Raw genomic sequence first — 10,539 nt, forward strand, 5'->3', positions numbered from 1 at the left:
CATCATTACATTGTAGAATAGTATGGTTGACAAGTACCCAAAGTCGAATAGGAGAGAGAAATTACTTATTGACTGAGACGATCCGTAGATGGCGCCTCGTCGTGTGGACGAGGAGTAGTAGGCGAACCTACAACCGGGGTAGCAGTAGAAGACGCCGGATCGATGCGGATAACCGGCAAGTTCGAAGATTGCTGGCGTTGATTTTCTGTCGGCGACTCGTACGGCGGGGTTTCACCCCAATCTAAGGCCTCGTAATCCGGCGGCGGGATACGCAAGGCTGCCAGGTCGCCATCGTCCTGATCTAGGCGTACGTCGCTTTGTGAAGTGTGACGGAGGCCAGAGTTCAGGGAGAAAGTTGAAGACGCCGCGGAGAAAGTAGAGGCGCCCGAGTGCACGCGGCTGTGCAGAGACGACGTGGATCGCCGGCCGAGATCATCGAGCAAAGGCTGTCGATCCGATTCTGCGGAAGGAGTGCGCACCCGCGAGCCGTCATGACGAACAAGGCCGACGTCGGCGTACGTCACCTCTGACACGCGTCGACCGCGAGGCCGGGAGCGATGCTCTGCCAACAACTCTGCGGCGGTCATGCCCTCGGGGTCGGACAGCCGTCCGGCCTCACGTCGCTGGTCGAGGATCCGAACGAGTTCGCGGTCACCCCGGGCGAGGGCTTCTCGACGCTGCCGCCGATACTCTTCGAGCTGTGCAAGCTCCTGCCGTCGGCGCTCCCGGATCCGATACAGCGACTCCATCTCCTCCTCGCGCCGCGCTTCCTCTTCCTCCGCAGTTTCGGGGAACTCCACCACAATATCCATGCCAGCGCGTTCGCCGGCTCGCCCCAGCACCATTTCTTCGGGTTTCGGCACGGGACTATAGGCAGGTAGCGTGATGACGGATCGCACGGAGGCTTCGCGACGCGGCATATTGGACTGGGGTCCGGCGGTAGAAGACGACGCTGCTGCGCTGTGATAGGACGTGTCGACATCCTGCTGCGCAAGAGGGAGGTGCGATGGTTTTGAATATTTGCCCGGGGACGCCGGGTGCCAATTTTCCCATGCGCGCTTCAGGAATTTACCCGGGAGCAGCACTGGCCGGAAGCCGGCTATTCGCATGCATCGCAGCATGGCGTACACGATAATCATCCCAGCGAATGTCAGGCCGATCACGATGCCGACCTACATAGAACTTTGCGTCAACACAGAACCACGGACACGCGAGTCCGATGCACGTACCACATCCAATGGAGCTCCATGATCCCGCGTATTGCTATCCTGCTCTGCGCGCAGTAACAGTGATGACGTCGTCTTGGCTGTCGGGCCAGGCTGAGCCCACTCACTGCGCGAGCGAAGCATCATGATGGATGTTCGCGCCTGGAACAATCTCACCAAGGGGCTATTATACAGTACACCCTTCACCAGCCTTGTTGACACTGGCAAGCCAGGGACGATATTACTGTTTCTGAGGTGGCTCGGGACTGACTGAGTTTAGAGCCCGACGCAATCAATCAGCTGTGGCTTGTCCAGCCGAAGTACGGATACTCTCCGTCATAGCTGAGTTCACCGCTGAATCTAACGGCTGGGCCTAAGCTGCAGAGGATCATGGCTTGTAAATCGAAGAAACTCACACCAGATTATCCGGTCTCCAGGAGCCGTCGTCATCCGCCGTGACGGAGCCGCGGCATCATCCTTTTAGCACGAGGCTTGTTTGTCTCAGCCTCAAGATTGGATTCTTGGGCCGAGCATCGTCGACGGCTTCTCCAGAGGTGAGGTACCTGGACCAATCAGGGAGTTGAGGGCTTAGCCCCAAGCCTAACTGGATTTGGCTAGGCTGGCTAGTATCATCATTGCACTAACTAAATACAGTAATAAACCAACCGCTTTTAGTTTAGCGGAGCTATTTCTATTTTTATTAAACTTTATTACTGTAACAATTTCATCCTCCTGCTTCGATTGTCAGAACATCAACTTGGTCCATGACATGTCGAGTCAAACGACAAATCACCAATCGCATCGTTGACGAGCTTTATCAACGTCAGAATACCTGATGAATGATCCGGGATAAAATCGCTGTGATAGAAAGGACATTGCCATCCATTGATTTCTCGAAGGAACGGCAACAAATATAGTACCTGCACGCCGCCATGAAGTCTTCGCATTGATTTGCTGCTGGGACTTGCAGGAAGCTGGCATCTTTGTTTGCATCGTGGGCGAATTCGCTCCGAATCCCTACCTTGGTACTCCGTAGTTATCGAGTTTTGATCTCATGTATCCGTACTCCGTAAGGGTTTCTGAGTTGGCTGTCATTGTCAATGGCAGGACTAGTAGTACACGGGCGTCATCAACAGAAAGTAATTGAACTCATCACCCATAACATTCACATAATGCCCCCGTAACGAATCGAATCAAACCTCCACTCCCAGCACCTCACGAAGTCTGCCACCCAATCTCCCCAGCAACGCCTCATACGGTCCCTGCTCGACCACCGTTCCCTGATCCATCACCACAACCTGATCCGCAATCTCCATCATCTCCCTCGCGTGCGTGACCAAAATCACTGTAAGTCCCTGCCCCGCAGACCGAAGCCTCTGCACCGACTGTCTGATCACCTCCGCAGACTCCGCATCCAGGTTCGACGTAGCCTCGTCCAGGACCAGCACCCGCGGCCGGCGGACCAGTGCGCGCGCGATCGCCACGCGTTGCGCCTGGCCGCCGGACAGCATCATACCGCCGGCCCCGACGGGCGTCATGTAGCCTTGAGGCAACGACCGGATGAAGTCGTCGATGCCGGCGGCCTCGGCGGCAGCGATCACGTTGCCTGCGGTGTTGAGCCGCGAAGTCGGGTCGAGGCCGTACGCGATGTTGGCACGGATCGTGTCGGCAAAGAGGTGCGGGTGCTGCGGAACGACTGCGATCTGGGAGCGCAGGGTTGGCAAGTGGATGCGGGTGATGTCTGTGCCGCCCAGGGTGATGGCCGGCGGTGTGTGCGGGCCTCCGGAGGTGGTGGTAGGGTACAGACCCAACAGGAGCGAGATGATGGTGGACTTTCCAGACCCGGAGCTGCCGACAAGTGCGATGCATGAGTTCTGCGGGATCGTGATGGACACATCCCGCAACACCTCGACGTCCGGGCGTTGGGGATACCGGAACCGGACGCGGTTGAATTTGATGGGGAATAGCTCAAACCTGCGCTGTCGGCCGGTGTGCTCGTACGAGGAGGCGTAGGGCAGTTGTGACAGTCGAATCAACCGCGTGGCCGCGTCGTACGCGGAATTGACTTGCGGAACTGCAACAGTCAGCATCGTCACCTGACAACAAAAAAGAACTCAAGACGGAGACGCACCCCAGGAGATGATCGTGATCACATATCCGATACTGAACAAAACCATGGCGAAGACGGTGATGATATCGGTGACACCAAACTCCCCGCCATCCAGGAGAACCGCTCCATAGTAGAACAGCAGTGCTACCGATTCTTGTCAGCAGCATTCACTGTTTATGAGAAACACTAACTCACCACTAACGAACATAATGGCCGATTCCCCCATTCCGAAAAAGAACCCAGAGAATCCACCGCGACAAAGTCCGACCCGAATAGCACGCCGAAGAACCTGAGCATGCCTGAACCGGAATCGATCCTCCAGCAGGTACGACCGAACCGTGCGAATGTCCGTCAAGGCCTCCGAAAAGACTGCAGCCACTGCCTCGTGCCGGCGGTTGGTCTCGGCCTCCCACTTTCGATTCACCACCTCGAGACCTTTGCTGATCGCGAGCAGGACGGGTCCACAAGCCAGACTAACCAGAGTCAACTTCCAGCACAGGGCGAAGGACCAGCAGAGCGTGATCAGAACGGTAAAGATGGCAACAAGGCTCAGGCCCACAAACTTGCCGAGGAAATTCCGGATCCCTTCGGCGTTCTGGTCAAAGCATGCCGTCAGTTGCAGCGGGTCATGCTCCTTTTCTTCGAACCACTGACGGGGCTGATCGAGCGTCCGCCGCATTGCCTCGTCACGCAGGTGATCCATCCATGCTTGGCCGCAGTAATCCAGGAGATAAAAGAGACTGAATGTGACAATAGAGTCTCCTGTGGCGAGTCCCAGCAGGGCAATGGACCATTTCTTGGCCACCTGTGCACGATCTTCCTCCGCATAGAACGAGCGAAAGAGCTGAGAGAGCATGTACGAAAACACGGGCATTGAACCAGAGTGGAGGAGGGCGCAGACCACGGCAAGTGCGAGTGCCCATTGTTCCCGCGATCTGAGGATAGACGGCACAGTAAGAATCGTCTTGAACAGTGTCAGTCGCGGCTCAGCACTTTGACCCTCTCGAGGCTGGATGATCGACAACTTGGAAAGCGAGGAGCGGACACTGTTCGAGAACCTCGCTGGCGGGCGGTTCCTCGGCGCGATCCTCTCCGGTTCGGAGATGATGGGCAGACGGCTTGATTGGTCACCAGAGGTGAAGGAAGCCGCAGTTGGCGACGGTACAGTCATATAGTAGTTCAGGATGGAGTCTACCTGAAGGGAGTTGCTCCGAGATATTGCCGGCGAGTGCGTAACTTGCGCATTGCCGAGCGAGAAGTCGAATTCCTCTGAGGCATACGAGGACAGCCGGCTGCTCTCCAGGAGGGACTGCGAATCAGATGATTCCGATCGCCGCCCATCATCGGCCGCAAAGTTCCACAGATTCCGCTCCATCAACTGGTTCTTAGTTCCGAAGGCAGTCGTGCGACCGCCATCCATCACGTACACGAAGTCATCTGGCAGGATATTGGCAGAATCATGCGTGATGATGATGGTTGTCTTGCCCTTGCGCCACGCGCGTATGGCGTCCATGACCACTCCTCGGTTTTTGGCATCGAGAGCGCTCGTGCATTCATCCAGGAAGAGAACCGGACTGTCTTTCATCCTCGCCCGCGCAATCGCCACTCGCTGCCTCTGGCCGCCGCTCAGATGATTTCCGCCCTCACCAACTACCGTATATAGGCCCTGCGGTAAGCGGTGCACGGTACTGTGCAGATTCGCTGTCTTCAAGGCCTCGTCGACTCTTGCAACAGTATCTTGCATCAAGTCATCAGCGCCTAGCATGATGTTTTCCAGGAGCGTCCCGTTGAAGAGGAACGAGTTCTGATGGACGAGTGTGATGTTTTTCCGCAGCCAGTGCAGGTTAATCAATTCCAGCGGAACCTCGCCGACGAAGATTCTTCCTGTGGTTGGTAGGTAGAACCGCAAAAGCAGATTCAGGACGGTACTCTTCCCAGAACCACTGCGGCCAACGATGAAGGTTGTTTTCCCGGCAGGAAAGATCAAGTTTGTCGACTGGAGAACCGGATAGGATTGAAGCGGATACGCAAACGAGACCTAGATTTCGATCAGTCTGGGAGGAGGATTGGATACTTTGAGTATCACTTTACATTGGACAGCACGATGTTCTTCTTCCCAATATCTGGGAAGACGTCATTCAAACTCGCACCCGGCGACTGAGTGAGCCACCTCTGCCCCCGCAGAAACGACCACAGCGTCGCCCCTGCGATCTTGCCGCGTTCCAGGGTCGGAGCATGTTCAGTCGCCGTTTCGATCGCCTGGACGGCAATCAAGCAGGCCCAAAACGTGGTCAAGACCTGTCCCGCCGTCAAATCACCGGATCGGACGAGCTTGCTGCCGAACCAGAAACCCTGGACGAACATGGATAACGTGACGAAACGGACCAAGGCCAGCTGCAGCGCACCGAACACCGCCACGCGGCGATAGAAGTGCGCGGCCAGCCGGATACAGGACAGAAAGCGCCAGTATGTGCGGAACTGGGCGTTGAAACACTTGACGACCTCGATCGAGCTGAAGGCATCATGGCTGAGCTTCGACGCTTCCGTCAGCTCCTCCTGTTGCTCGTTTATGAACAGTTTCATCTTGGCGCCCAGCATGAACAGCGCGAGGCAAGTCAGTGGCAGGGTGGCAAGCGTCACCAGGGTCAGCTTCCACGAAATCACAAACGCCAGGGCCACGGCGCTGACTGCTCGGATCAAGTACTGAAGACTGAGCCCGAGTGGCTGGGCAGTGGCGACCTGCAGCTCTCGAATTTGCCTGTTCGTTTTATCAGATTGCGGATCAAGAAGAAAGAAAAAAAAAAAAAAAAAAAGGGAAAACAGGTATGAATGCTCACTTGTGCACATTGGTGAGCAAAGCGCCCATGCCTTCCTCCCGCATATCGAACCAAGCCAACTCCCGCGTCAACAGCTGCTCAAAGAGCCTCCGCCGCGCATTCCTGGCCTGCAGCTCAGAAAAGGTCATCCAGAGGAAGAGAAACGCAGCATTGCACAGCCAGCTGATACCGCCGAGAACGGCCAACTGAGCAGCATAGTGAGACACCTCGATCAGAAACAGAGCGACGCTCAGATCCCCATTCCCCATGTCCGTGAAGGTTTGGAACAGCCGGCCCAGGCAGAGTGCAAAGAGGGGATTGATCAGGGCAGTGCACACGGTGAAGAACAATGCAGCAATGAGCACAGGAACATGGCTGAATGCAGTAAACTCAAAGAGAGATGGCAATCGTGCCTGAAGCAAGGCTTCTGCAGTAGTAGCAGAGGAATCCTCTGCCCAAGAGTCGTCGGCCATGTTGGTATGGTCGTCGTTGTCGCTGTTCGCTGATGAAGCCGGCTATGTGCGGATGGGCAATGTTGATAGTGGACAGGAACAGGCAACTCCATGCGTGCAGAAGGAAAAGAATCTTGCCATCAACCAGACGGAACAAAAGGGAACCGTGGCAACGAACGTGGTCGCCGAGAGCAACAGCAACCACAGCCCCCCAAGCCGCATGCCATGGCTGATGCGGAGATGCGTGAACTGCAATTGTTTTCTGAATTGTTGACATACAAGCTCAGCTTTCTCCTGCACTGTTTTCTCTCGGTGATAAACTGAGCAAAACACCAAGATATAGATGGCTTAAGAGGAACAATACAAAGAGGCTCAAATGCTGGTACTATTGTTCTCTTTGTCCGCCATGGATAGCTCCCGCATGCGGGTTATGTAGATCATGTGACCTGTAAACTCTTCAGCACCCGGGGTTCATTCCAGTCATGAATCTCATTGTTTCTAAGATCCTACGTCTGGAGATGGCCAGAAGCTCTCGGATCAGTAGGGTATCAACTAGATAGTAGTATGATTGGTCATCTGGTGGACTATTGCGGACAGCGGAACCACGCCTTGACTTCCTGCTTGACTCAACAGTACCTCATGTATTCCAAGCTGAAGGATGAGCCGATGTTGGGAACTCGGCGCGGCGAGGAGATGCGGCGAGAATGCTGTCCGGGTACAGCACACGAGTGGCGCCGCAACGACTCACTCGACGGATTGACACAAATCAAGATGAGCACTGACTTATGAGGACTGGCCCTTTGCCTTTTGGGCCCGCTCGTATATCCAGTCATTCAAACCCGCACGATTCCTGTCAATTGTCAGCACTGAGACTCCCGATAAAGGACCACTTGGAGAAGCCTCAAGTATTACCTCGCGATCTCAATCGCATAGAACTGCATCCGCATCGCTGGAACTTTACTCAGTCGACCGCTCACACCCACACGGAACATTCAACTAAACCCACCGAATATCGTCGTGTGCTGATCATACTCCGTCTTGGGGTCGATCCGCAGGATCGTCCCAAAGTTATAATCCGCAATCTTCTTCTCATACGCGCTCATGAACTTGCGCCATCGCTCCTTGCCCTCTTTACTCTTCATCTCGTCCTCGCTGAGCGGCTTGCTCGGGTCGAATTCGGGGAAATTGCGCTTGAAATGCTCGTAGATCTCGTCGTCCATCTTGGTCAGGCGCAGTTGGGAGCCGGGGACTCGTTGGAGGAGGCCCCAATATGCCTCTAGATGTTCGACCGCTGTTGCATGTGTGTCAGTAGGACAGTGTTGGCGAATGCGCGCTTTCGGAATATCGTGCCTTTTACGGCGAATTGCTTTTCAATCTGTGATTATATGGGTCAGCGGGATGCTGTCGGTTCTGGCAAACAGTTCTCCAGCGGTTGAAACGCACCTCTTCAAGGTTCTCTGCCTTGTTTGGGTCAATTGGTAGCGACATGGTTGCAGTTAGGTATCTTAAAAGAAAACGCGATCAGACTCGATTGAACTATTCAAGACCGAAAGAACTGAGTATGTCGCCTTGCATTAAAATCGCGATTCTGCTGAAATCTATGTCACCCCGCGGCAAAAAATCACACCCGGCCCACTCGACCCGATGTCACTCGGATTGATGCCTCAGGCAGGAAACAGGATGTATATGCAGTGGCCTTCAATTGCTTCGGACCCGTGCTCCTAGGACGCACCCACATATTAACAGTACTTAGTATCCTCATAATACATGGGACTCTGAGTCCTTTGCCAATGGAAGTTGTATTAGACACAATTTAAAAAATACGATTCAGCAGTATGTTTTGAGATCAACCCGTACTACACACAATTTAGTACATTATTGTAGCTGCGTTACTCGTCATCATTCAATCGCTATCATCATCGTCGCTGTCGGGAAGCTCCTGGATTCTTCCCTCACGGACGGCCTGGGCCACCGGATGCTCTCTGATAAAGCCATTCTGTCTTGCCCTGTAGTGAAACTTTGAGTCAGAAATGTTCCATCTTTCGCATAGCACGACTGAGTCATACCTTTCAAATAGTACAAATAATCGCTCTGCTTCCCGCTCCTTTTCTTCTTTGGACATGGGCGGGCCCTCATCTCTGGGTTCCGCATCCCATCGCTGGCCCGTAATGGGATTCACCTCGGGATCAAAGCCTCCGCTGCCGTCGGCATAGGCCTCGCCGGCGTTCTTGGGGATCTCCAGCCCTCGGGACGCGAGGAAGCCCGCGGCGAATCCGTAGCCAATGTTCTTGGTAAGGTTCTCGGCGTTCTTGCCCGAGAGAACGAACATCAGCTCCGAGATGGCCGTCTTGAGGTGCATGTTGTGCGACGTTGACAGGCGGAGGAGCTTGGAAGCCAGGGTATCACTGCGCCCGATGGGGACACTGCGATCGTTTTCCTCGGGGAGGAGCAGCCACTGCATGTACTTCTTTGGCCCGTCCGGAGCCAGCTCGTACATGGTGATGAGCAGGTGCAGCAACGGGACCGCCTTGGCTTCCAGATCTTCTGGGCTGTAGACCGACACCGCAACATCAAGGATGTTGATCAGCTTGTCGACGTTCGAGTTTTGCTGGTTGAGCTTCGGGAAGAGAGGGCTGCTCTCGAACCGGCCCGGCTTCTCCTCCAGGTCGAGGGTGGAGAGCGCATTGACGATATACCCGATCAATCCGTCCAGGGGCTTCTCCGGGATGTCGATGCGGTTGATGATTTTGAACAAGTGGGGGATCGACGGCGTAAAGGTGTCGGCCAGATCGGCGTAGAGCTTGGCAATGTTGAAGACCAGTTTCAGGGTATCCGACAAGGCCAACTCATCGATTTGGGAGTACTTCTTGCCGCCGCTCTTCTGGATCAGTTTGGCGTGTCGGGCAATTTGCTGTCCAAAAGTCAGCCGTGGAGTCACAGTCATCATGAGGGGTCGGTGGTGGTGTACATAGTTGATGTGGTCTCCCAGCGAGTGTTTCCTGATGAGGGCATCAAAATCCATATTCGTATCGTACGTGGTTAAGAATAGGATCCGCGACACGATCATCTCGTCTTCCGAGTTGTCGGTCTGCGTCATGTCAGCGACTGCATACCAAACAGAACCTTGGCTATGTCCTGTACCCTTAGTCGCTCCACCAATTTCGGCCCGTATCCAGTATCCACGAAGATCTGGCGCATGTCGCTGTTGAGAAGCAGCGCATTGGCGATGCATCGCAGAGCGGCTCGACGGATATCCGACGTTTCGCCTTCCAGTCCATATTTCGAGAGCACGTTGATACCCTGAGCCGTGTTAGTGAAGTCCAGATCATGTGGACATTGTCTTGTGAAGGGGGGAGGGGAAATAATGGGAGTACCCTTTGCGAATAAATCGGGTCTGCATTCTCAGGCTTGGTGCCATACTGTCGAAGCGCCAGCAGAGCTTTCACCTTCTCTGCAGAGCAACAGGGCCTGTCAGACGGCTGCACAACACCACGAAGACCAGGCGAGCTTACGAGACGACAGAAGTTTTTTCTCAGAAAGGTCCTGCTCCAGCTGGTCCACCAGACGGCCGACCTCCTCCAACTTTTCTGCATCGCAGAGCATTAGCATCGCACCAGCTGGCTTTCCTTTCACATGCTAGCCGAGCATGAGGGCCACACACACCTTTGCCGGATAACTCTGGGGCCTGCATGATGCCGGATGACTGCATTCCCAGTCACAATTCAGGCATCAGGGAGACTATAAGAGCTGTCAGGGGACGGAGAATCGACAGTTTTGGTTGCTAGTTTTGAAGGTCTTTCGGTGCGGGGAGTCGTGGGGGAACGGTGTTCCGGGGCTGGTGGATTGACTGGACGGAGGGGGAGAGCCACGGCCAAGGATTCTTGGACAAAGAGCCTTCACGAGAACAGTAAAGCGTCAGAGTAAAGGGGCGACTCCACGATCAGAAAAAATGACTG

At 54.7% G+C, this 10,539-nt stretch overlaps 5 protein-coding genes across 5 annotated transcripts; all 5 read right to left on the reverse strand.

Moving 5' to 3' along the window:
- Nucleotides 1-65: 65 nt before the first annotated feature.
- Nucleotides 66-1,352, reverse strand: VTN31DRAFT_2945 (uncharacterized protein; the record flags this gene model as incomplete). Its single annotated transcript, XM_069403169.1, has 2 exons — nt 66-1,172; nt 1,230-1,352. 2 exons carry the CDS (start codon nt 1,350-1,352, stop codon nt 66-68), a joined length of 1,230 nt encoding a protein of 409 aa, XP_069262378.1.
- Nucleotides 1,353-2,398: 1,046 nt separating this feature from the next.
- Nucleotides 2,399-3,295, reverse strand: VTN31DRAFT_2946 (uncharacterized protein; the record flags this gene model as incomplete). Its single annotated transcript, XM_069403170.1, has 1 exon — nt 2,399-3,295. One exon carries the CDS (start codon nt 3,293-3,295, stop codon nt 2,399-2,401), a length of 897 nt encoding a protein of 298 aa, XP_069262379.1.
- Nucleotides 3,296-3,472: 177 nt separating this feature from the next.
- Nucleotides 3,473-5,080, reverse strand: VTN31DRAFT_2947 (uncharacterized protein; the record flags this gene model as incomplete). Its single annotated transcript, XM_069403171.1, has 1 exon — nt 3,473-5,080. One exon carries the CDS (start codon nt 5,078-5,080, stop codon nt 3,473-3,475), a length of 1,608 nt encoding a protein of 535 aa, XP_069262380.1.
- Nucleotides 5,081-7,366: 2,286 nt separating this feature from the next.
- VTN31DRAFT_2948 (uncharacterized protein) lies at nt 7,367-8,071 on the reverse strand (the record flags this gene model as incomplete). Its single annotated transcript, XM_069403172.1, has 5 exons — nt 7,367-7,433; nt 7,496-7,532; nt 7,590-7,874; nt 7,934-7,958; nt 8,027-8,071. The coding sequence occupies 5 exons, from the start codon at nt 8,069-8,071 to the stop codon at nt 7,367-7,369; spliced, it is 459 nt and encodes a 152-aa protein (XP_069262381.1).
- A 415-nt stretch (nt 8,072-8,486) lies between these two features.
- VTN31DRAFT_2949 (uncharacterized protein) lies at nt 8,487-10,274 on the reverse strand (the record flags this gene model as incomplete). The annotated part of the gene is made up of 7 exons (XM_069403173.1): nt 8,487-8,589; nt 8,650-9,494; nt 9,552-9,671; nt 9,725-9,883; nt 9,958-10,034; nt 10,096-10,170; nt 10,247-10,274. 7 exons carry the CDS (start codon nt 10,272-10,274, stop codon nt 8,487-8,489), a joined length of 1,407 nt encoding a protein of 468 aa, XP_069262382.1.
- Between the last annotated feature and the right edge of the window lie 265 nt (nt 10,275-10,539).

The sequence above is a fragment of the Thermomyces dupontii genome (genome assembly GCF_041956625.1).
Source record: "Thermomyces dupontii strain NRRL 2155 unplaced genomic scaffold VTN31scaffold_2, whole genome shotgun sequence".
Classification (NCBI taxonomy): domain Eukaryota; kingdom Fungi; phylum Ascomycota; class Eurotiomycetes; order Eurotiales; family Trichocomaceae; genus Thermomyces; species Thermomyces dupontii.